This window comes from Chelonoidis abingdonii, chromosome 16 (assembly GCF_003597395.2).
Source record: "Chelonoidis abingdonii isolate Lonesome George chromosome 16, CheloAbing_2.0, whole genome shotgun sequence".
In the NCBI taxonomy this organism is placed as follows: Eukaryota; Metazoa; Chordata; order Testudines; family Testudinidae; genus Chelonoidis; species Chelonoidis abingdonii.
In genome coordinates this window covers 26,892,018-26,916,852 of record NC_133784.1, presented here as the reverse complement: position 1 = coordinate 26,916,852, position 24,835 = coordinate 26,892,018, and the positions used below count along the sequence as shown (strand labels likewise).

General features: G+C 40.2%; 1 protein-coding gene across 2 annotated transcripts in view; it reads right to left on the bottom strand.

The window, feature by feature from the left end:
• Window positions 1-1,684: 1,684 nt before the first annotated feature.
• Window positions 1,685-24,835, bottom strand: part of PRKCD (protein kinase C delta) — a 128,574-nt gene continuing 105,423 nt past the window's right edge. Inside the window, exons 8-18 of one of the 2 annotated variants that reach the window (XM_032772903.2) lie at window positions 24,617-24,746; window positions 23,756-23,856; window positions 20,218-20,314; window positions 18,234-18,358; window positions 17,216-17,389; window positions 16,476-16,567; window positions 13,134-13,196; window positions 7,821-7,959; window positions 5,273-5,461; window positions 4,474-4,602; window positions 1,685-2,222 (exon numbers count right to left, since the gene is read on the bottom strand). In XM_032772903.2, coding sequence (XP_032628794.1) covers window positions 2,064-2,222; window positions 4,474-4,602; window positions 5,273-5,461; window positions 7,821-7,959; window positions 13,134-13,196; window positions 16,476-16,567; window positions 17,216-17,389; window positions 18,234-18,358; window positions 20,218-20,314; window positions 23,756-23,856; window positions 24,617-24,746 — 1,398 coding nt within the window. In that variant the 3' untranslated portion in view covers window positions 1,685-2,063. Of the gene's footprint in view, window positions 2,223-4,473; window positions 4,603-5,272; window positions 5,462-7,820; window positions 7,960-13,133; window positions 13,197-16,475; window positions 16,568-17,215; window positions 17,390-18,233; window positions 18,362-20,217; window positions 20,315-23,755; window positions 23,857-24,616; window positions 24,747-24,835 lie in introns of both variants that reach the window. The other variant, XM_075072793.1, reaches the window with a different exon arrangement.

The window sequence follows — 24,835 nt, the reverse complement described above, 5'->3', positions numbered from 1 at the left end:
AGCTGTTCTATTTGAAAGCTGGTGATTTATATGGAACAGCACCATGTCTGGCAGTTCAGCGGAAATGTTCCATCTCTGAAAGGCCAGGTAAGTGGACCCAATATTCCATATAATAGCTGAACCAGGGCTTTTTCGTAAGAGGCAGTGATCTTATTGCTCACATCTATTAATAAATGCACTTTATACTTTAGCAGTGGAAACTTTACTTCAGTCTCTAAAAATTTACTCCTAGTGGGTTGTTGCCAGATACTTGGGCCAGAACATCTGATGCATATGTTTGCCAAGATTAAATATTTAGAGTAACCAATGAAGCATAGCGCATGGAAAAAAGATGTCAGACAATTAATTGGAACTAATTTCTTTTTTCCTAATGTAACCCATCCTTTTGAGTTACATTGCTGGTGGAAGGTTGTAGCAGTTAAGCTGGTAAGTATTGTAATGATGCAGGATAGAAAGGAGATGTAATATTGGTTGGAGGAGATAAATTAGTTAAATTCAGTAGTATTAAATCATTCTTGTATTTCAAAAACTAGAGGGACACTGAGGCTAAACTTAAAGAATAGCCAGTGTTTTATCTGCAGCTGCAGACACCACCACATGTGTTACTTAACTGTGGCATGAAATTGTTTGGCACAGAACACTCTGGAGGCTCCATAGTTACATGAGTTTTTAAACTTTTAAAATACTGGATGGTGTCTTACAATAAAGTATTAGTTTGTAATGAGGCAAAGTTGTTTGGTCAGAATGAGCCAACAGCAAGCATCTGACACTAAGAGAAACTAGTGTTGGGTACAGGTTTCAGAGTGGTAGCAGTGTTAGCAAAAAGAATGAGGGAGTCCTTGTGTCACCTTAGAGACTAACAACTTTATTTGAGCATAAGCTTTCGTGGGTTAAAACCCACTTCATCGGATGCATTCAATGGAAAATACAGTAGGACGATATATACACAGAGGACATGAAAAAATAGGTGTTGCTATACTAACTATAACGAGAGTAATCAGTTAAGCTGGGCTATTATCAGCAAGAGATGCCCCTCTGCCATGTGCATTGGCCAAACGGGACAGTCTCTATGCAAAAGAATAAATGGACACAAATCAGATGTCAAGAATTATAACATTCAAAAACCAGTCGGAGAACACTTCAGTCTCCATGGTCACTCGATTACAGACCTCAGTCGCAAAACTCCAAGAAAAAGAAAACTTCAAAAACAGGCTCCAACAAGAAACTGCAGACTGGGAGTGGATGGGTCATTACACAAAGTAAAACCTATTTCCCCATGACAATTTTTTTCACCCCTACTGTTACTCACACCACCTTGTCAACTGTTGGAAATGGGCCATCCTGATTATGACCAAGTTTTTTTTCCTCCTGCTGATAGCCAAGAGTAACTGATTATTCTCATCATAATTTGTATGACAACACCCATTTTTTCATGTCCTCTGTGTGTATATATCTCTTCCTACAGTATTTTCCACCGCATGCATCCAATGAAGTGGGTTTTAGCCTATGCACAAATAAATTTGTTAGTGTCTAATGTGCCAGAAGTACTCATCATTCTTTTTATAGTGTTGGGTAGAGTATCCTTAAGAAAAGCTTTGCTTTTTAAATCAGGAACATTTCTATAATCTCAATTTACCTTTTACAATAGATTGAGAGTAAATGAGAGTCATTTTGGAGAAAAAAGTGTAGTTGCTAAAATCATAAGAAGTTTAATATAACTTCAAATTATTTGACTGAAGATGAATAAAAGGGCCTCAACCATATTTAAAAAACGACAGTCTTTTCTAACATCATGTTTCCAGAGCAAAATATACAGCATATACATATAATTACATTTAAGTAACCAAACACACAATTTACATTTTCCCAATTAATGCACACAGTTCTTAATATCTTAAACCTGACCATGTAGAAAACCACTGCCAGTTAATCAGCAGTAAGAAATTTTTCATGCTACTGTATATTATTTTGAAGGAAAGGTATAGGGACAACATTGTTGGACCACATGTCACTTAGCGTTTAGAAACCTCTGTTTACGATGTTTAACCCCAAATGTTCAGAGACTATTTAGCCAGGATCTGTTCAAACTTAGGGTTAATAAAAGAGAATCCAGCAAATGCAGACTGATCCATAGATTCGATCAAGTTTTTGTCACTGTAAGATAACCGTGCCTTCTCACTCAGAAACTCTCGGTCAAAGTTGTTGTAGTCACTTGCTGATTTCTGTGTTAAACAAAGAGGGTGGAAATAGTTAGTGGCTTCTTTGCTTTTCTGCACAGCTTCAGCCTAATCAGATTTGCTAAAGAGAGAGTTTTAAAAACCCGTAACAGTGAGCACAACATGAAAATGCTTCATTTACTACATGTAAGATGTTGAATCCCCACAGAGCATTATATTAGCATATTTTCAGAGTTATCACCCCAGTAGTTCTAATCATTGGAACAGTATTAAATTACACTACTGATAAAAATTCAAGCCAAACTAGTGAGAAAGAAGTTAAGTAATGCTGTGTAGACAATGTTCTTGAAAGCTTATAGTGTCAATCTTTCTACATTTACTTTGTGGGACATTCATTTTAGTCAAAGATGTCATAGTTGTTGGCCTATTCATTACTGTTTTAACTAATGATCTTACCACTGTGCTAGCATATAATGCAGATATTAGCTAACATCCCAGTGGAGAAAACCAGAACACTCATCTGTTGAGTTGTTCATTCTCAGTGATAGTCAACCGAAAAATTCTATGACTAAGAGGTTCTAAGATGTGCTTTTTTAAAAGTGGTATTGCTAGAACTCCACCGGGGCTTAGAGGCTCTCTACAGGGGAGGAGATATCTAAGTAATAATTAAAGGCAAATAGCACTAGACTTAGATAGCTCCTTCTGCTGTGTATGTAGAGGGAAAGAGCCATGTAAATACCAAACAAAGAAAAAGCTACAACTGAGAGTGACTACTAATCAATAAAATTGACAAGTGCCTATCATTGGCTCTGCTCAAAGACCTTAACAATTAAACTGTGCATATGATGGAGATAGAAATCCTTTCTTCCCCCTAGATATTAAAAGAAAACTGATTTGAGGTGGTGTGGAACACTTGCATTTCCTAGACTGGTATTAGATAGGGTTTTGGCTACTGTTCCATTACAAGAAAGCGGCACATGGTGCTAAATTAAGTGCTTTCCATATGCCTCTGGAAGATTCCTAATCCACATATAAATGTATGGTATGTCAGGAACGATTATAGTGAAAGTTATCTTTAAACATATTGTGGCAAATTGCCGGTACTGTTCTGCTGGGTCTCGCGCTTTCTCTTCTCTGGGGTAGGTTCAGGGCGCTATTGCTTGCCTCTGAACCAGTTCTTAATCACTCCCCTAGTGTCCTTGGAGGAGGGGAGTGGAGAGGGAGGGACCTGGGCCCGCCCTCTACTCCAGGTCCCAACCCAGGGGCCCTGGGGTTGTGGTGAACCACTTGACTAGCGGTTTCTTCCCCTGGGTTACTTCCCTCTCATACCCGTCAGCTTGTGAAGGGCTTCTCGCCTCTCTTCTATACAAGCCTGGTGCCCCTTACCTAGGGTTTCTGTTGGGCTTCCCAATCCACCGCAGCACTCCTCCAAACCTTCTATTTCTCTCTGGACAAACTCTTCTCTTCTGCAATCTGCACTCTGCTCCAATCCAACCTTTCTCCTTCAACTACCACCCCCTGTCTGACTGAAGCAGGGGTTTATATCCCATGACTGGAGTCAGGTGCTATAACTGGAGTCAGGTGCTCTAACTGGAGTCAGGTGCTCTAATTGGAGTCAGGTGCTCTAATTGGCCACAGCTGTTCTAGTTAATCTAAAGCAAACCTTCCTCCCTTGGCAGGGAATAAGGCCCCCTGCTAACACTCTTATGCTGCCCTCTGGCCATGCTGTATCACAATATATTGAGAAATGAAATCAGTGTTCAGACTCTTTTGGTCTGAGTGGCAGTGGTAATGATTGATTCTTTACAGTAGAATATACAATTTAAAATAACTATATATAGTGTCATCTCAAGTGGTACTATGAGTTTATCAATCATCTTTTTTCCCACACTATGCTTGATAACATGCAAATACATGATGCTCTTAGTTGGACCAGCTGTAGATTTTTCCATTGATTTCTTTCACTGAAAAATCCTTATCCACCTGTCCATTTCCCCCATTCAGCTTCAACTAATGGACTGTTCACATTCCTTTCCTCCTGTTAGGAAACCTTCAAGCTTTTTTCATCATGTTGTTTCTTCAACAAGCATCTTTATTAGTGGTATCCTTATAAACAAAAACTGTTAGATAGTATGGGTAAGTCACCACCTGTCTCTAGTTTCAGGAATGAGAATTGGGAAACTCAGAATGGCAGCACCTCTGACTCTTATAGTCAATATGAATCATCTGGGTAACCAACTCTCTGAGGACAGTGCAAAACCACGTAGAGTACAATAAGTGTTGGAATGATACATACCACTTTTGGTTTGAAAGGGGGCTCTACCTCCCTCTTCTCTAGTGCTGTCCAGTTGATGGTTTTGAAGAAAGAATGCTCCTTGATGTTCCCAGTAATTCCTAGTCTTTTTGTTGGATCCCTTTCAAAGAGCTTTGAAAGAAAATGTGTATAAGATTGAGTTCTGAATCCTTACATCTCCTCAGTGGGAAAGGGAACCCAGGGCTTTAGCTGGTTCTGGGGGTACATGGGCACTGACAAAGACAGGGGAATTGAATCATATGTACTGTGGAAGGGAACAGGTAAGCTACTGATGGTGTGATTGCTGCGCAGACATACTTTGTTTTCATAGAGTGATTGCAGTTCACGTAGACATACCTAAGGTAACTTGAATCAAGCTAGCTCCAGTACTCAAGCAATGAAGCTGTGGCAGCATGGACTTCAATTTAGCTGTACAAGCTCATCTAAGTCCCTGTTTAACTACTCATGGGGTAGCCTGGGATGAAGCACATATTCCTGCAGCTTCACTGTTCCAGTACCTGAGCACACCCTGTGACTGCAGATCAGACATATCTGAAGGGTTTCCCTGTCCCCTCTAACATAGTATAGACTAGCCTTTAGTGCTAAATCTGCTTTGGTTTCAGTTTAATAAAAATCTTTCACTGCTTGCTTAATAATTGCACTTCTGTGAAAGGTTTAAAATTATGAGGCGATACTTTACTGAAAGTGCAATTTGGTAACCTGGGACGTTAGTGCCAGCTTCTCTTCCCTTAATACAAACTTAACAATAGGCCTTACTGACTGTGTCACAGCCAACACCTACCTTCTCCAATAAGTCCTTCGATTCCTTGGTAATCCACCGTGGGTAGTGAGGCGTGTCCACTCGGATTGACTCGAACAACTCATCCTCATCATCGCCATGGAAAGGAGATTGTCCAATAAGCATCTCATACAGCAAGACTCCAAATGACCACCAATCCACAGAAAATGTGTACTTCAAGCCCTGAAGAATCTGTTGCCATGACAGGACATGTGCAGGGGAGAGAAACAAAAATTCTAATAAGGAAATGCTACCTCCAGCAGCTCACTTAACCAGGTCCGCAAAGACTTAAAAATAATTTGTTGGTCATGTCCAAAATCCCAATCTACACCTTAAAAGGTTAGATAAATCAGCTTAGATAAATGCATTACTGGTAGAAAACGGATTAGGGATTTGCAGCTTCTTTTCATACACAGTGTAGACCTGCATGTCAACTCCAGCAAAAAGAATGACAGGCATTTTCAAACTCTTCATAAATCAAGAAAAAAAAATAAGTAAGCTTTTGATGTGATTATGTCCTACTTAAATGGCTACACTTTAGCTTGTAGCTAGCTGGATATGGAAATCGTGTAGCTAAATTTTTTGTCCAGATTTGTAAATATATTGGTTGTTCACTTGTAACATGCACTTCCTAGGGAGAAATATTGTTGGACACCTGACAACTTGGTTTTTCAATCTTTAGAAGACAGAGGACTTACACTAGTACAAGTGGGAAGAGAATTAAGTCATTACCACTCCTGTGCAAGACGAACTATAGGAAACAAGATTGATTGTGATCAGAGAAAATAATTTACTAAAGGAAGGATGTTTGCTGTGATAACTATAACTAGGATTTCAGTGATCTCATTCTGGACTATAGTACAGGTGAGATTTTAAAAGCAAGCAACTTAAGAGCACAAGTCCCATTGAATTTCAGTGGGACTTATGTTAAGTCACTTAGCATTCCCCTGTCCCAACCCCCCACATCAAAATGTTTTATACCTACAAGCTGGTTTCATGATGTGGGAGAAGGAGTCAGTGAAGACCAGCTTTGAATTTTTCAAAGAAAGATATAACAATCCAATGGCTGGAAGTTGAAGCTAGATACATTCAGACTGGAAATAAGGTATACATTTTTCATGGTGAGAGTAACTAACTATTGCAACAAACTACCACGGTTTGTGGTGGATTCTCCATCACTCACAATGGATGTTTTTTCTAAAAGATCTGCTCTAGAAATTATTTTAGGGAAGTTCTACAGCGTGTGTTATACAGAAGGTCAGACTAGATGATCACAATGGTCCTTATGGGCTTAGATTCTGAGTCATGTAAGGTCTCTAATGAAAGCCTATGTTACACAATCATTGCAACGTGTGTGTATGTATATATATACACACACAGAGAAAATTATGTTCTTAAGGTCTTTGACTAGCGACTGGTCACCACAGGTAAAAAGCAGGTTTTCTTTCAGGAACAAAATGTCTGCTTACACTGTAAAATAAGTATTGTATGGTTCATAGTATCCCTCCATTTACTGTCTGAAGTCAGTGCTAAGGAAGGATTGTGAAATCTTCAGAGAGGAAATATATAGAAAGACATGAACTAGCATTTATAAAAAGGACAATGAACTTTTGGTGGTATAACTATGGGACAGGGAGGTATATCCTCATTCTTTCCATCTGTGCGGCCAAGCTGCTAGCAAACTTGTCCTTATGAGATGGGGTCTTAGTTTACCTCATGTCCTTTCCCCAGGATTTTCAAGTTGAGTGACTATCTTGTAGGAAATAGGGGAATGCCTTGTAATTAAGTTTTTGTCTCTAGAAACTAGTGCATTGATTTTGTTTTATATGTAACCATTTTTCTAGTATTCTCACTTCCTATCATGTGAACCTCCTCTGTTTGATAGTAAACCTAGGGTTGTTTGCTTCACCCACAGCACTCATGAAAAGTGTTGATCCTGAGGAATCTTACAACTTGGTGTATACTATTCCTTTGGGAAGAGCAGATCTAAGTTCCGTGAGTGTTCAGGGGAACAGAGGCTGAGTATTCTTGAGGGACACTCTGGATGGGATGGGCCTATCGCTACCTGTACAGAGAGTAGGAGGCGTAGAACGCAGTGCTTCTGTTGCCAGAGGGTGATTTTAGGGAGCTGATCCACAGCAGACAGAGACAAGACTTCCTCGCACTAAGGGCAGGTAAGTGGCAAGGTGCCTCACAATCATGGAAAAGCACCACAGTGAAATTATACCAGTGTTCATTGGGCAATAAAGCAGAAGGGATAACAGCTGCTTAAAACTTCACTAGCTGGATAGATTTAATATAAAAAATGAATTGATATTTCAAAAACCCAATGCATGCTTTAGAGTTCTGCAGTATTTTTAGGACAGCATCTGGATTAATCTTGTTCTAATGGGATTACTAACATTTAGGAATAAATATTTTTAAAAGTAAATTCTGTGAAAGGAAAGATAATTACATGTTGGTGAGTGCCAAAGAAGGCTTTTTAAGCAAATTCCACATTACCATTATCAGAACTTTGCACTTCTAAGTACTTGACTGGTTCTGTGCTTACCTCAGGTGCTATGTAGTCTGGGGTACCACAGAAAGTGCTTGCTCTGTTCTCTCCAACCACATTCTCTTTGCACATCCCAAAGTCAGCTATTTTGATGTGGCCTTCTTTATCAAGCATCACATTGTCCAGTTTGAGGTCTCTAGATGGAAAGATTAAAAAAAACAACAAACCAAAATGTCAGTATGCTACTTGGTTGAAAATAAGTGACACATATTACTGCCAGGAAAGGTTAAACGGCCTCTCACCAGGTGAATATAATGACTAAAGTAAGTAGGTTTTTCCCATATGTCTCAGGCCTGGTCTACACTACGCGTTTAAATCGATTTAACGCTGTACCCGTCCACACTACAACGCCCTTTATATCGATATAAAGGGCTCTTTAAATCGATTTCTGTACTCCTCCCCGACAAGAGGAGTAGCGCTAAATTCGATATTAACATATCGGATTACAGTTAGTGTGGACGGAAATCGACGTTATTGGCCTCCGGGCGATATTCCACAGTACACCACTGACCGCTCTGGACAGCAATCTGAACTCGGATGCAGCGGGCGGGTAAACAGGAAAAGCCTCGTGGACTTTTGAATTACATTTCCTGTTTGCCCAGCGTGGAGCTCTGGTCAGCACGAGTGGCGATGCAGTCTCAAATCCAAAAAGAGCTCCAGCATGACCACTACGGAAGAACTAGATCTGATCGCTTGTAATGAGGGAGACAAATCTGTTGTATCAGAGCTCCGTAAGACACGAATAGCCAAGCGTTGAAAAAAATCTCCAGATCCCACACGCTGTGACGCAGTAACGGGAGAGCCAGAAGACTCAAATGGACGCTCATGGATGGAGGGAGTACTGAGGACTCAGTCATCCCACAGTCCACAGCAGTCTCTGAAAGTTATTTGCAATTCTTGGCTGACCCCCCAATGTCTGTAGGTTCAAACACAGTGTCTGGTGTGGTTCAGGGAATAGCTCCTCAGTCCCCCCCCCCAATGTGAAAGAAAAGGGAAAAGAACATCATTTCTTGCTTTTTCAGTGTCCAACGCTAATGTGTACTGAATGGCTGCTGGTAGACACGATGCTGCATGCAGTGAAGAGCTCAGTATCCGCTCTCCACTCCCTGGGTGGGGTAGATGGTACAATTGACTGATATCTGTCTCGCAATCAGCCGTGAGTGCTGCTGGTGCCGCAGGTGAGGCTGGCTGGGGATGCCTGGGTAAAAATGGGAATGACTCCCCAGGAGAAGGTACGGAATGGCTGTAAACATGTCTTCATCATAGCCAACTGGGGCTGAGCTTCTCAGCCCCTCCCTTTCCTGTGTAAAAAGAAAAAGATTCCCGTACTGCCTGGACGTCATAGCCCCAGGAGTGCGCCCCCACTCATTTTATCTCACTAACAAGTCTCTGTTTCTATTCCTGCTTCTTTATAACACAATGGGGGGGGGGGCGGGGACTGCCACACCCTCTGTGAATACTGACACGGAAGCAGCTGTGCTCTGATACATTGTCCTCTAATACAACTTGTCCCCTTATTCTAGCAGGACTGACTATTATTTTAGATACCTAAGGGAGGGTTGCTCAGTCCAAAGTGAGTCAATCCCAATTTTGCTTTTGCGTTGCGCCCCCAGCCGATTTCAGCCAGGGCATCATGATAGCAGCGGGACAGTACAGAGGGGGAGAGAGAACCATCATCTCATGCCAAATTTTTCTCCGGCGTAGACGTGACATGAACGACCGGTAACCATCTTGCTATCATTTGCAAAAGCAAGTGAATGCTGCTGTGTAGCGCTTGAGTTATCGCTCTCTCTCTTGCGTGCATCAGTACACATACAGTGCCGGAAAAAAAAGCTGAACGGGCTCCATGGTTTGCCATTGCTATGGCGTCTGTCAGCTGAGTGTTTTCCTGAGGAAGGAATGACTGATGCCATTTACCAGAAAAACCACCCGCGACAATTGATTAAACCCAGAATTCCAGGGGCGGGGGAGACTGCAAGAACTATGGTAGCTACGGAAGACCTTACCCACAATCAAACGCTTCAGAAATCGACATTAGCCTCGGACCATGGACGCACAACGCCGAATTACTGTGCCTAGTGTGGCCACATGAAATCAAATTTATAATATCAGTTTTATAAAACCGATTTTAGCTAATTCGATATTATCCCGTAGTGTAGACGTGGCCTCAGTGTTGCCATATCTGCAGTCTTTGCAGAAAATTTTTTCACCGAGCTGTAAATGTGAATCCAAAAGACAATTTGTTTACCCTCTCCTCCCCTCCCCCTCCCTGTTTTAACTTTTTCCACATTAAGACAATACCTAAGAAGTGAGCTAGGTAAAACTGAAGTTTCTGCAAGCATAAACCACAGGAGCTATGGCTAGGTGCAGCACTCCTACCATTACTTGCATCTGTTATAACTGAGTTTTCCCCTTTCTCTGTAAGCACATGGTAAATTACTATAATCTATTTTTCTATCCTTACCATGTTTGCCTTTTGCCAAAATCCATTGTGATATTATTATTACCTAGAAGGAAATAAACTTATGTTCAGGACAGTCTCTCCTGGTCCCTGTTTTCATTGGTGGCTGAAGGGAAGAAGTTAAATGTTTGGTACAGAATTACTTAGTAAGTATCGGGAATTAATAACTCACAATTTGTAAGAACTAAAAGACCTGAAAACAGCTACCTTTTACAGCTGGCTCACAAATATTTTACAAGGGTCCCTGCCATAGCATGAAGGGAAAAAATCATAGGCAAAGTGTCTGAGGATTTTGGGACAGCAACGTGTACCTTCCAATAACTGTTCTGAAGCTATTTCACCTGAGAGACTATTGCCATTGAACAGATGCCTGCACAATGAGTAACTGAAAAATCCAAACTCTTCCCTACCCATGTTGCAAGGATGGCATTTGTACAGAATATCTTTGAAAAACTGAACAAGGCTAATCACTAATTTCATGTATTGGTATCCTCTGTGGAAATTCATGGGACACTAATGAACCACAGAAGAGACTTGTCTCCTGCTTGTCAGCAGCTCAATTTGGATTCTACATTTCCATTTTGTAGCAAGTGCAAGGATTCTTATTTCTGGCTGGGATTTTCAAAAGTGGTTAGATGACTTGGGAACACAGCTCCCTGTGAAAGTCAAATTCTTGCCTTCAGTTATTTTCCTTCTGGGTTAAAAAATAGTTCCAACTACCTTGTCATCACTTGTATACTGCCAATTGAAATAGGATATGTCAGAGCTATTGCTCAAATACCTGAACACTTCACAATTTAGATGTAGCTGAAATGTCAGGCTAGTTTTGTTTAGTTGTGAAGATTATAGACCACAGCATTATTGCTAATTCTGTTCTATAATCCTAGATACTTGCTTTGAAGTCTCTTAGGGCAACGTTCTGTGTGTCTAGAAACTCACTTGGATTCATTTGTACTAAATTTTGTTTTTGTAAGTTTTGGCATGACCAGAATGAGATTTCATCCAAAGGCCAACCAACTTGTACTGTCATCTGTGACTAGATGCCAACTATAGCAGCAGGGGATTGCACTACACTTCACAGTGACCACAGTAAATTAATGTTAAACACTGTGTTCACACTGTTTTTCTGAAGTCTTGTTAAATCATTTAATGGTGTGAACATTATTGATGCAGTATCTCCAAGTCTGCAGGAAAAGCAGTTACAGTCCCTTCTTTGAAGTATTATGCATTTTTTTGTGTGCAGCAACACATACCAAGAAAGGCAGACTGAACAGCTGCCAACAACCCTGCTACTGACCTATACAGACATAATTAGAGCAGCTGTTTCACAAGATGACTGGGAATTCTTTTTTTTCCTGGGTGAGTTCCCGAAAGCAGCTGCTAAGATTGTTAAAAGAGGGTGATCTACTGCTCAAGACCATGAAACAAATGTCAGAACTGTCCTTGACCACTCCAGAAGCACATGGTGTGACAGGCTGCACTGTTAATCCTCTCTAAGACTGGACATGACTCCCTACCTGTCCCATTGGATTATAGCTGCTGATACACAGACAAACGTCATTATTCTCATTTAAATGATTTAGTTTACTCCAGTAAAATCAAATAACCTTTGACAATTCACCTGGAATCTGTTCATTCCAGCATCACAAAAGTTAAGCCCATAAAATCACTATAAACTTGTCTACATGGGAAAATTTACCACCAGAACTCCCTTTCAGGTGGGGGCACATCATCTAGAATAAGCAGTGTTTCCACCATTTGTTTTGCTGATAGATATCTTCATACAGATAAATCCATAGGTTGTTAAACAAAGGTTTTTCATGTGATTATCAAGTGTCTTGGGGTCTGCTTCCATTGCCTTCTCCTATGCCTGCACATTACAGCCCCTCAGTGAAGATGCAGTGTGGGCTGCCTTGAGTAGCACCCACTTTCAGAAATTTGCTAGTAGTTGATGCATGTATACAGGAGATGCAACCCACATATCCACAGGAAACATGCAGTGGAACATTTTCTCCCCTCTGCCTCTTTAAAAAAAAAAAAAGGGCCCATCCCCATCCTTCAAATTTAGCAGATAAAGGCTAGTGTTATCAGAACTGCTAACTTGCATAACTAGCACCAGCACCACAGCATACAGCTAGTCGTCTTTTTCTTAGACCCACTACTAAATATGGGCAAGTGTACATATATGCTGAACCAGGATATTACATAGTAACTTAAGTCTTACCGCTTTCCTTTATTGAAACATAAAAGTAAGAGGCAGCGAAGGTTGACAGTTTGAGCTCAGCAGCACCAGGAAATGGAGTTACACCATATTTACTCAACTGCACTTGAGATCAGAATATAGCCCACAAGGTCTAAACATAGCACAGTGTGAAGAATGTGGACATTTGCAAGCTCATTTCTGACCTGAAGTTACAGCCCAGGAAGCAGTGTCTCTCTCTCCTTATTTCCTAGAGAAGGCAGCAGCAGAGAGCTTTAGCCTCAGTGCTTTTCACAAAGTCAAGCACAGCCTCATGGAACCTCTCTCCATTACCACTAACAAAGTCAAACTATCTTAGTCTGAGTACTGTGCTTGGCAATAACTAATGGGAAACAAAGACACTTCTGTGTAATATAAATAATATTTCATTATACTTGTTGCCAAGGAGAAAACACAAGAAAACAATTATAGATTCATCTCAAGTACTTGCTGAATTGCATCCTAATACCCTTGGAATAAAATCAAATGTTTAATAAAGAACTGTTTCTTGTATGTGTCCTGGTTGTAGGTTAATCACAGAATCCACTAATACATCACAAGAAATATGCCAAGTGTTAAGGGCCCCGTATCAGAGGCGATCACCACTCACCTATAAATAATGCCTTTGCTGTGAAGGAATTGTAAACCGTATACTATTTCAGCTCCATAAAACCTGAAATAGAGTAACAACACTTCAAACTGGCTTGCTTAGACATTTACTACATTGTGAATGCAACTAAGAAGTTTTTTAATGAAAGATGAATAGTACTGTAAATTTACATAATTTAATTATTTGGGGGGGGAGTCCCATATTTAGTTCTTGCATAATTACCTTGTATAGCTTGCAATATGGACATAATGCAGTGTTGAATACTATTACGGGTGGATTACTATATGTAATAAAACTGCAGTTAAAATTAATCTCTCATATCTTTCCAAGGAATGTGGCCTGAAAGCTACAACATATTTGTTATAACACTGCTATTCAGTTCTATACACACAACTCCAAACATTATGGAAGATAGCAACTTCCTTTTCTTCCACCATGGAACATTCTCCCTCATCTAACCTTTAATCTTCCTTTACACACTTGCAGAGAGAGGTATAGCTGAGCTTCAAGAGGCAACAGTAAAGAATAAAAGGTCAGAGTACCAGGAATCTCATGGGATCACCTTAAAATGGATGGGGTTCTTCATGCAAGACACGCTACACCCCATCTTTCAATAGTAAACCTGACTATAAAAAGTCAGTGAAATAAAAGTAGAGCCAAACAAAGCTAAACACCTTCCTTCAGCATTCACCAAAATATCTGTGTAATGGGATTTTTGTTGAATTTTACTTAAATTTTGAATGGCAAGACCATCTCTGATGAACTTTAGTTTAAATTACAGAGAAAACCAGCCTTAAGATGTTACATAAGAGGCTATGGTGTAATAGAGGTTGGTCTTGTAAGACAGACAAAACAGAACTGTAGGTAATCTGGGGATTTTAATGAAAGTGGCCTCCTGTAAAGTTTGTTGGGAGGGCTTACTGCTGTTTGGGGAAACTGGAGTCAGATCAAACTCTGATCCTAGCAGAACACTCAGGATCTGGACAGGAGGGAGCTGTCTCATCTATATGGCCCCCTCTGGTGGTCCTAAAAGTAGGATATGCCAGTCTAACATGGAATATTTTAAAGGGGGAGGAAGAGAATAAAAGGATCCCTTCAAGCTTCCCATGCCCCCTCCCTTTTGTGAAGAACTAGACTGAATAATTTTAAAACCCAACTGCCAACTTGTTCTCATTCCTGGAACAAGATGCATCTGGCAACCAATCCAGAGCTTCTGAAAAAAACACTGTGGAAAGAGATATCCTGCACTCTAACTTACTGTTTGGGTAAAAGTAATTTGAGAAGCTCTCTTATTGAAAGCAACGCAAGTAACTTGACTGGATAACTAGGCATGAGAGTGAATTTTGCAAGGTGGGGTCCCTCTGTTGTAAATCCATCTTGGACTTTGCCCCACAGCCCTTTATGCCAAAACTCTGTGATGAAATGAAACCCGATTCTTGTTAATACAGCACACAGTAATTTACATAATCCCAAACTGCATATAATCAAGTCCATCACTAGGCTTTTTTAATTTTTACGGTATCACACACAGATGAAACGTTTACCCAATGCCCTTCTCTATTAATTTTTGCACACCCTAAATTTAATGAAGACAATAAAAAGGCTATTGCCTTTTTAAACCTGTTTCACAGAAGGCATCTAATATCTACCAACCCTACTGCCTGAAGTTTAATTCCTTCTAAATCATATGATTATTTGCTCAATGTGCCTATAAATGATCCATAATCATTACTACTAAAATATGAATGATTTAATTTTTTGTAATTTTTTTTTCATTGCTAATCTCAGCTAAGGGAATAGGAAGCATTTGTATCTGATCAGTCTCCTTTTAGCTAAACACTCAGAAGAGAAATTACATTTTTATGAAGTTTAAACAAAGAATAAGTGGATACTGTACTCTGATGCACCAGCCAGTTAAGTTAGTGTTTTTATTCTGCTAATAAATGAACGAATCTTAAATTTTTGGAATTTAAGAAAATAAATGAAGCTTGTACTTTAAATTTGGCTTAGAGTATGAGGTAGAGCTGTGGGAAATTCTGACATCTCTTCTCACTCCAAATCAGGACATAGAATATCAGGGTTGGAAGGGACCTTAGGAGATCTCAAAGCAGGACCAATCCCCCAATTAAATCATCCAACCAATTTTTGCCCCATATCCCTAAATGGCCCCCCAAGGGTTGAACTCACAACCCTAGGTTTAGCAGACCAATGCTCAAACCACTGAGCTATCCCTCCCCCCAAGGACAAGAAATTGAAATTTATTTTTAAAAAATCATTTCAGAAATTGTTTTATTGAACTGAATCTAAAAATGAACCATTACAGGTCAGTTTAATAAAACAGAATATTTGAATTCTGAATTCATTTTGATTTTCCCAATGAAAATGGAAATGCTTGAAGGGAAGGCAGAAAATATTTGGATTCTAATCTGCCAAGTAAGTAGAGAGTCTCCATGTACCATATCAAGTTTGCAACACAAATCACCCTAATTCACCAATGGTTACTTGTTTTTACTACACCAAAAGATAGAAAATTGAAGGGGGTAGGGGAACACACTTTTCTCACATGTAGAAGTTCAATATATAAGGATGTAGGTCCAGAGTCTTGCACAAGACTCTATCCTAATAGGAAAATTGCATCTGAAACACTGCTAAGAAACATAATTCACATTCTGCAGCTTTTCTCTTGTTTAGAAATGGCTTATTAAGTTCCTCTGGCTATTTGAAGTAATTAAACCCAACTTTACAAAGGAAATTAAAAGAAGGATAAGAGAACATTTCCCTGTGCCACCACATACCACCAGTCCATTATTTCAGAAGGTCATTCAGTGTATGGAACAAATGCTTTCAAATATGTCTTGACTATTCAGCCAGTTAAATAGATTGGCTGAAATCACTAGGTCCTTTAGAACAGGGATCGGCAACCTTTGGCACGCGGCTCACCAGGGTAAGCACCCTGGCAGGCCGGGTTGTTTACCTGCTGCGTCTGCAGATTCGGCTGATCACGGCTCCCACAGGCTGCAGTTTGCCACACCACTTACTGCAGCCCCCGTTGGCCTGGAGCAATGAACTGCGGCGAGTGGGAGCTGGGATTGGCTGAACCTGCGGATGCTGCAGGTAAACAAACCGGCCCAGCCCGCCAGGGTGCTTACCCTGGCAAGCCGTGTGCCAGAGATTGCCGATCCCTGCTTTAGAACTGTAGGTAGTTAAAAAAAAACAACAAAAAACAAACAAACATGAACAGTTCTCTCAGCACAGCTTGTTCAAGATGCATTTTTTTGTTTAAAGCTTATTTTAAAAACTCTCAAGAAAAGTAGCAAGGTAGCTCACTTATTTGGGACTTACGTTGCTCTATAGAGATCAAAGCGGCCCTTATCCTGTATGTGGAACATCAGGTCTCCTCCATTCAAGAACTCCATAACAAAAAACAGATGATCCTATTTACAAAGCAGGAGAGAACACAAAATTAACTTGCTTATGCAATTGTGACTCAGCATGGAGGTGCTGCTTCTCTCTGACCAAGAAAAGGAATAAGAACTGGTGAGGGAGAGAGGAAGTTGGCAAATGGCTTTTACGGAATGGTCTTTGACTTTCCCAGCACTCTCAAGCTTTTCCCTCCTGCTCACACCCCCACAAAAATCAAAGAGTCCCATTGCTACTGATTTCATTAGCTCAATGATATCCTATGTATCTTATTTTCAGAGTTCATGTGTTTACAGGTTGGATATGAATGTACATTTTAATGAATCTTCCATTTGTGCTTCCCTTAACTTATGTGAGTCGTCATTTTAGATTGTGGATGAAACCAGTAATTGAAGCAAATGTTTAAATTAAAACTCTTCTCTTTGGCTGTAGACTTTGTAAATGCTGTACTTTGCCAGTCTGACCTAGTGTTATTTTACACCCACTTTGCACAAACTACTACCTAAAGTGCAAGGCAGGGAAGAATCAGGGCCAATACCTTCAGTCAATTAAAACATATTTCACTCATGCAGAGAAACAGATTGTATCTGTTCACTAATCCATTTTGCTTTGTTATTGATACCAGTATTCTCATAAAGGCAAAAGTTAAATCCATAGTATACCTTAGTTTGAAATGTGCAGTAGAGGTGAGTAAGAAATGGGTTTTCCCATGCAAGAGCTAGGACCCGCTTTTCCACCATGGTACATTCCACGTCATCATCGATAAGCACCACATCCTTTTTCAGGGCTTTAATAGCAAAGAATTCATTCTTCCCTTTCAGTTCAGCAAGCAGAACCTGCAAACACAGGAAGACTTCAGGGCATACGTAAGAAAAGTTGATTTAGCTAATAGTGCTAATCAGCAGAGGAGAATTTTAGGACAAGGCATTTAAAGAAGGTTGCATAGCACTACAAAAAAATTATTAAAAAATAGGGAGATTCACACCACCCCTCTATAGCCCCTCAGCCCAAAGGCAAAGCTAATGGATTTTATGATGGGGTGCATCACAGAAATTGTGGTTACCAGCCCAAACAGGTGGCAAAATGTTAGACATCTGTGCAGTTCCTCTGTTGCTATCACTTGAGCTCATGGACTAGAAGAACGAACATGAACCCTATTCATCCCTTTGAGATATTTCATTGCTGTGAAATAACCCAACTAACAGTCACATCCAAAATTCCCCTCCTTATTGACCTATGCAGGGCTCGCATAGAACTCAGCTCCATGATAGACAGAGGACATGGAGTCACTCTTGCTCTGCAGCAACCCTGCTTCTGTCCAATTCAACTCATAGTGGTGCCACTGCACTGGGGTGCTCTGTATTATTTTATATTGTAGAGCACAAAGGCTTATGTATCTTTTGGGTATTAAAGGAAGAAATCAAGAAACAAAGGGACAGCAGGTAGTACATTGTAGATCCTTTTTTGAGTCCCAACACTGCTCTTGGTCAGTTGCGATTTTACAGGTGTTGGGATTTTTAATCCATTCCATTCCATTCCATTAGCTGTAACAGTTTCACAACAAAGGATTAATCAAATTCTCTCCCCACAAAATGAAGATTGTTTACTTAAGTGAAATTAGCCCATAACACTTGAGAATAAAAGGCAAATCAACTTAAGCGCCTCCCACTTGTTACTCACCTTTCCAAAGCTTCCTTTCCCTAGTACTTTGTGAAAGACAAAGCTGTCTATGGTGAATTTTCTCCTGGTTCGTGAAGCTGGTATTGGTGTACTTCCCTCCCAGAGCTTATCATACTCGCTGTTATCTGCTAATGCAAACCATGATTTTGAAATTCTGCATGGCGCTTTTCATAACAGAGATTCCTATAATTTCTGACTTTCAAGTCTAAAATGCCAATAGTTATCAAATCTGCTCCTGATGCTGGTGACTATAAAACATGAGGACCTTTCAAAGAAGCTAAATCGTTCAAATGAAGTTAAAATTTGGGGTCTAAATCTGGGATTTTACTAAACTCAAATCTTGGATTACTAAACTCATATTATGCTCAAAGGCCCTGAGTATCTGCTTTGCCCAAAGAATGCAAGGCGTAACCTTGTTTAGGGGGAGGGTATTTGTTAAAGGTTGCTTTAAACTATCTGCTCTGATCCTAGGTGTGTTGTGCACCACATTGCAGCCTGCTTACTTACACTAGGGGACTAAACTTCTCTAATTTATGTGGGATGGCAATGGGCCATTGTAACAGCTATGGACTGCCGTGAAGCAGGGAAATCTTGGATACACCCCTTTTTACCAGCCATGTACTCAAACATGGTTGCATAGGGGTATAAGCACAGGAGCTGTTACTCCGCCAGAGGATCCTCATATGTAAATTGATTTTCCCACTGAGGGCTGTGCCAGCTTTAGAGCTGCTTTGCACTGGCAGCGTGTCACAAAGTGTCTGTACTGCAGGAAAGAATTTGGTCCAATATGCCCTTACTATACTTTAAGGCCTTTCTTGCCAGACATTAGTATGGCAAATTGGAAAAAGAGTGATCATTTACCAAGCAATTCAATAAAATCAGCTCAATACATAGTAGCTTCTATCAGATTTCATGGGACCATCCACATTGGTATAAGTCCTTTTGAATTTTAACTCCAATACCTGATCTGTGTTATTGAGGATTTCCCTATCTGTTCTCACTCTCTAAAAATATTTTAATTATCACATTAGTAGAATAAGAATTACGTTGAGAGGACTGATACAACTCTGACAGCAAGATTATATTAAGTGTGTTACAAAAATGACATCCCCTTCTCTTCATTTTTTAACAGAACTGCACACATGGAATTAGTGTTTGTGGGTTTTGTTTTATTTTTTGTTTTTTTTTTTAAGTACTTCTTCCATTTAGTCCCAACTAATATATTTTAGTTGACTCCAGTTTTTCAGATCAACACTATGCTTGTCATTTCACAAAGATTTCTACATTCCTTGAGTCAGTCAAGGTCTTGAGAATATGCACTGTATAGATTTCCATTACAATATGCTGACTATTTACATGTGCACCTCTCCAATTAATGTTCCTTTCACAAATTCTGTCAGAGAAATTATGCTAGAATGAGAATATAGCAAAATCTACAGGAATTTGAGCCTGCTCTCATTTATCTCAACACGTCTCTGGTTACTCTTGGGCAAAAGAATCCACTGATCTTTATAAATAATCACATTGTTTCACAATGTTCTCTGTGTTTTTGAAGAAAGAAGTGTCCGAGGAATAAAATCTTACTAATATTTTCAGTGTTCTGGGGGAGTTTCAGTCAACAACCTTTTAAGTATGAATTAATTACTTATTTTTAATAATTTAAATTAAATGAATGCATTAAATTAATTGTAAGTCTAAATTATTAAAATAGCATTGATGTGTTATTGATATTTCATGTTCAAGCTGATATTTGCAAAGCTCTAAATATTACATATCTGAACATAAGTTAGTCACAAGAGTTGTACAAAGACTGTAAATATCTTTGTATATTAAATCTGCCTTTTTGTTAGAAAAATAATAAAACATTGTTTTCAATGTATGGTAATAGCAAATAACTGCCTGTGATTAACATTTCAGTATGTGTGTCAGTCTGGTAATTACCTATGCATAAGTAAGAGAAAATTCAACAAATTTCATTTCTTACCTGTTGTATCTCCACCCAAAGCTTTAGATTTCTTATCAAAATCCTGGTAAATACCAACATTTTCTAGTGACCCAGAATCAGATCTTCTGGTCGATTTCTGTACAGGAGCAGAAGGCATTTGAGGTTATTCTTGCACTGTAATTAGCATATAGTAATTAGTAAGTATCACCTGAGAAGTTTTAGTTGTTGCTTTGCCTTTATTATAAGCAAATCTCACTCATGCAAAATATGTATTTACTACTTTGTCTAGAAACCTTTGGTAATGGAAAACTGAAGAATTATAACACACACATTTTATTTACTAAAATCCCTTTTATAGCATCCGCACTGTCCACTGTCATATGTTGTAAGAAAATAAACATTCAAAAATGGTGTTAAAAATGTTTGAACACTCTATTCTACCACCTCTGCCAGTGCTATCCATTGAAAATTATGGGTTCAAAATATCATAGCTTTAAATGATAGAGAGGGAGGGACAAACATGAACCAGGGCAGAATGCTGGTGGGGGAACAGCCTTCACAAAAGTGTGTATTACTTTAAAGTTTAAGCAATATACAGGAGGAGTCTTTATGTCCTAGACACAGAAAAGAATCACTAGGTTATTGGTGTTGTAAGCAACTTTTCCGTATTGCTGTTCTTTACGTAAGTGCACTGTTTAATTTTACTTTAGTAGTTAATCTCTTTAGATTTTCATGTAGTGAAAATATTGTTCTATCAGCCCTACATTTTTTTAAAAAGTAAATATCACACAAAATCTTAGGAAAGGTAGCTTGAGATGGAATTCTGAGATGTACTTCACTTCATTAAGCACGTGACTCTATGTTTTTCAGTTATGCTGTTATTTCACAGCCAGTATACAATTTTCTGCTTGTAAATGAAAGCCAGTGGTATCCAGCTGTAAAAGAAGCAACCACCAGACTCAGGAGATCTAGAAGTTAATACTGGGGAAGTGTTAGTTCCAGCAAACAGAACCTCTGATAAGCTAAAATCATGGAGTATAACATTTATGTTTTCAACATGTCATGAAAAAGTACAGATTACTAAAAACAAAATTTTGCAAAAGCTGATTTGTTTTTCACCATTTATACCAAACACTGCAGAAGAATGTTTAAATACAACAAAAAAGAAAAAAAACCTTGTTCTTGTTGGGATTAAAAAAAAATATTTCAGTAGAACGTTTTCAATTATCTTAAGGGTTTTTTTTGTTTTTTTTTAAACCTGCAGTTTCCCTTTAAAACCTCAAAAGGGATTTCACCACTTAGGCCTGGTCTACGCTACGCGTTTATACCGAATTTAGGAGCGTTAAACCGAATTAACCCTGCACCCGTCCATACAACGAAGCCCTTTATTTTGATATAAAGGGCTCTTAATATCGATATCTGTACTCCTCCCCGACAAGGGGAGTAGTGCTCAAATTGGTATTGCCATTTCGAATTAGGGTTAGTGTGGCTGCAATTCGATGGTATTGGCCTCCGGGAGCTATCCCACAGTGCACCATTGTGACCGCTCTGGAGAGCCATCTGAACTCAGATGCACTGGCCAGGTAGACAGGAAAAGCCCTGCGAACTTTTGAATTTCATTTCCTGTTTGCCCAGTGTGGAGCGCTGATCAGTACGGGTGGCCATGCAGTCCCAAATCCAAAAAGAGCTCCAGCATGGACTGTACGGGAGATACTGGATCTGATCGCTGTATGGGGAGACAAATCTGTTCTATCAGAGCTCTGTTCCAGAAGACGGAATGCCAAAGCGTTTGAAAAAATCTCCAGGCTATGACAGACAGAGGCCACAGCAGGGACTCAACACAGTGCTGCGTGACAAGCGTAATGGAAAGCCAAAGAATCAAATGGAGGGAGGGAGGAGGGACTGAGGACTCGAGCTATTCCACAGTTCCTACAGTCTCCGAAAAGCATTTGCATTCTTGGCTGAGCTCCCAGTGCCTGAAGGGTCGAAAACATTGTCGCCCGTGGTTCAGGGTATATGTCATCAATTTACTGCCCCCATCAAAGAAAAAGAAAAAAATCATTTCTCGCCTCTTTTCAATGTTACTGTATGTCTACTGATGCTGCTGGTAGACAGGGTGCTGCAGCGCTAAACAGCAGCACCTCTTCCCCTCCCCTCCCCGGTGGCAGATGGTACGGTACAATATGACTGATAGCCATCCTCGTCATCATCCCATGAGTGCTCCTGGCTGGCCTTGGTAAGGTTGGCTGGGGCGCTTGGGCAAAAATGGGAATGACTCCTGGTCATTCCCTTCTTTAAGCTTTGTCTCCTGGAGATTCAGTCCTGGCAGATGGTGCAATAGGGCTGGTAACCGTCCTCATCATAGCAGCTGGAGGCTGAGCTCCTCTCCCCCCTCATTCCCTTTCATGTCTAATGGAGATTCTGGACTATCATAGCAATGGGAGGCTGCGCTCCTCTCCCCCCTCACCCTTTAATGAGTAATGGAGATGTCCTGCCTGGAATATCATAGCAGTTAGAGGCTTCCTCCCACTCATTTTCTCTCACTAAAAAGTCAGTGTTGCTTATTCCTGCATTCTTTATTACTTCATCACAAATGGGGGGATAACTGCCACGGTAGCCCAAGAGGGATGTGGGAGGAGGGAAGCAATGGGTGGAGTTGTTGCAGGGGCACCCCCTAGAATGTCATGCAGCTCATCATTTCTGTGGGGTCTCTGGGGCTCTGACCTGGAGTGGCCATTTGCCTCTGTGGTTCTCTAGTAGACTTGCCCCATAGTCTAGGCAGGACTGACTCTATTTTTAGACAAAACATGAAGAAAGGCATGACCTGGGGAGTCATTCCCATTTTTGTCCATGCACCCCCGGCCGACCTCACTGAGGCTGGCCAGGAGCACCCATGACAGCAGCAGACAGTACAGTGTGACTGGTAAACGTCATCGCCAATTTCCAAAGCAGCAGATGGTGCAATAGGGCTGGTAACCATCTCTGCTACCTTGCAAAGGCAAATGAATGCTGCTGTGTAGCAGTACCGCGCCTGTCAGCAGCATCCAGTACACATACGGTGACAGTGAAAAAAGGCTAAATGGGCTCCATGGTTGCCATGCTATGGCATCGGCCAGGGCAATCCAGGGAAAAAGGGCGCGAAATGATTGTCTGCCATTGCTTTCACAGAGGAAGGATTGAGTGATGACATTTACCCAGTATCACCCGCGACACTGTTTTTGCCCCATCATGCATTGTGATCTCAACCTAGAATTCCAATGGGTGGGGGAGACTGCGGGAACTATGGGATAGCTACCCACAGTGCAATGCTCCAGAAATTGACGTTAGCCTCGGTACATGGATGCACACCGCCGAATTAATGTGCTTAGTGTGGCCGCGTGCACTCGACTTTTATACAATCTGTTTTAAAAAACCAGTTTCTTTAAAATCGGAATAATCCTGTAGTGTAGACATACCCTTCCAATGAGGCCCCCCAGCAGCATATTTCACTTAATGACCAAAATGGTATGGAAAGGAAAAACCTCCTTCCCATGCTGGTAATACAACTAGCTGAATGACAAACAACAGTGCAACATACCTGGCTAACTTGATTTAAAGCTTCTGCCAATAGTTTCTGGTTGATTCCACATAGATTTGCCACTTTCTTTTGACATTTGTGGTGCACATTCATCCCACACTCTAAAAGAAAGGAAAGGACAGTAATGTGAACTTCATGCAAAATATTGTTAAACAGTAGATCTATCAGAAAAGATTTTTTTTATTCAATACTTCTGTTCAGAAACATTTTCATAGCTCGGATTTGGGTATGAACAAATTGCTCTTTTAACTGATTATAGCCTTTAATAAAATTGCAGTTCAAATTTTACCTTCCCACTACCCAGCTCATTTAAAACGGAAGTTGTCAAAATCACCACAGGAACAGAGCGGTAAAGCTTTGCTGATTTGGAGTTATGCCTGTTTAATTCAGCTGTAATTTTGGCCCATTATCTTACAAACTAGAAGGAATAATTTAATTATATTTTGTCTTTCTGGTTGGAGAATGACGACGAGAGGGATTTATAGTTAACATTCAGAAAATGCATAGTCAGTTTGGGAGTATGTGCTCAGATACTATACAGTTTGACAAATATACTGAACTGCATTGCATCTGGGGGCTGCTCGTCCCTACTGTTACCAAAGAGACAATTTTTCTTGCTCTTGTCTCCTCTTTAACACTGCAATAATCAAAATGCTCTTTAACTGACAGAGCCAAGTGTTGTTTTTAAGAGAGCTTTTTGTGAATCACAAGATGTCATACAAACTCAAGAACATCCACAAACAAGAGACATGGACACACTTCACCACAAATTAGTTTTTCTATGGAAAACGCCCTGGCAATTCTCTTTTCCCATCCTCCATAAAAACTGAGACTCAGATAGCACAGAAGCCCCTAGAGTACCTTCGCACTTTAATCCTTGTTTAACTAATCCCCAGAGAAGACTGCCACAGTGATCACAAAAGGTGGGACTCATGTAGTTGTAAACTTTAAATCGATGAGGCATATCAATGTTGAACCGCTCCTTCTGAAACTGAAGGCATATTTACACAAATAAATCACCTTTTCAGACATTAGGGGGCTAATCTCTCTCTCTCACACTCTCTCAATCACATTTAAAAA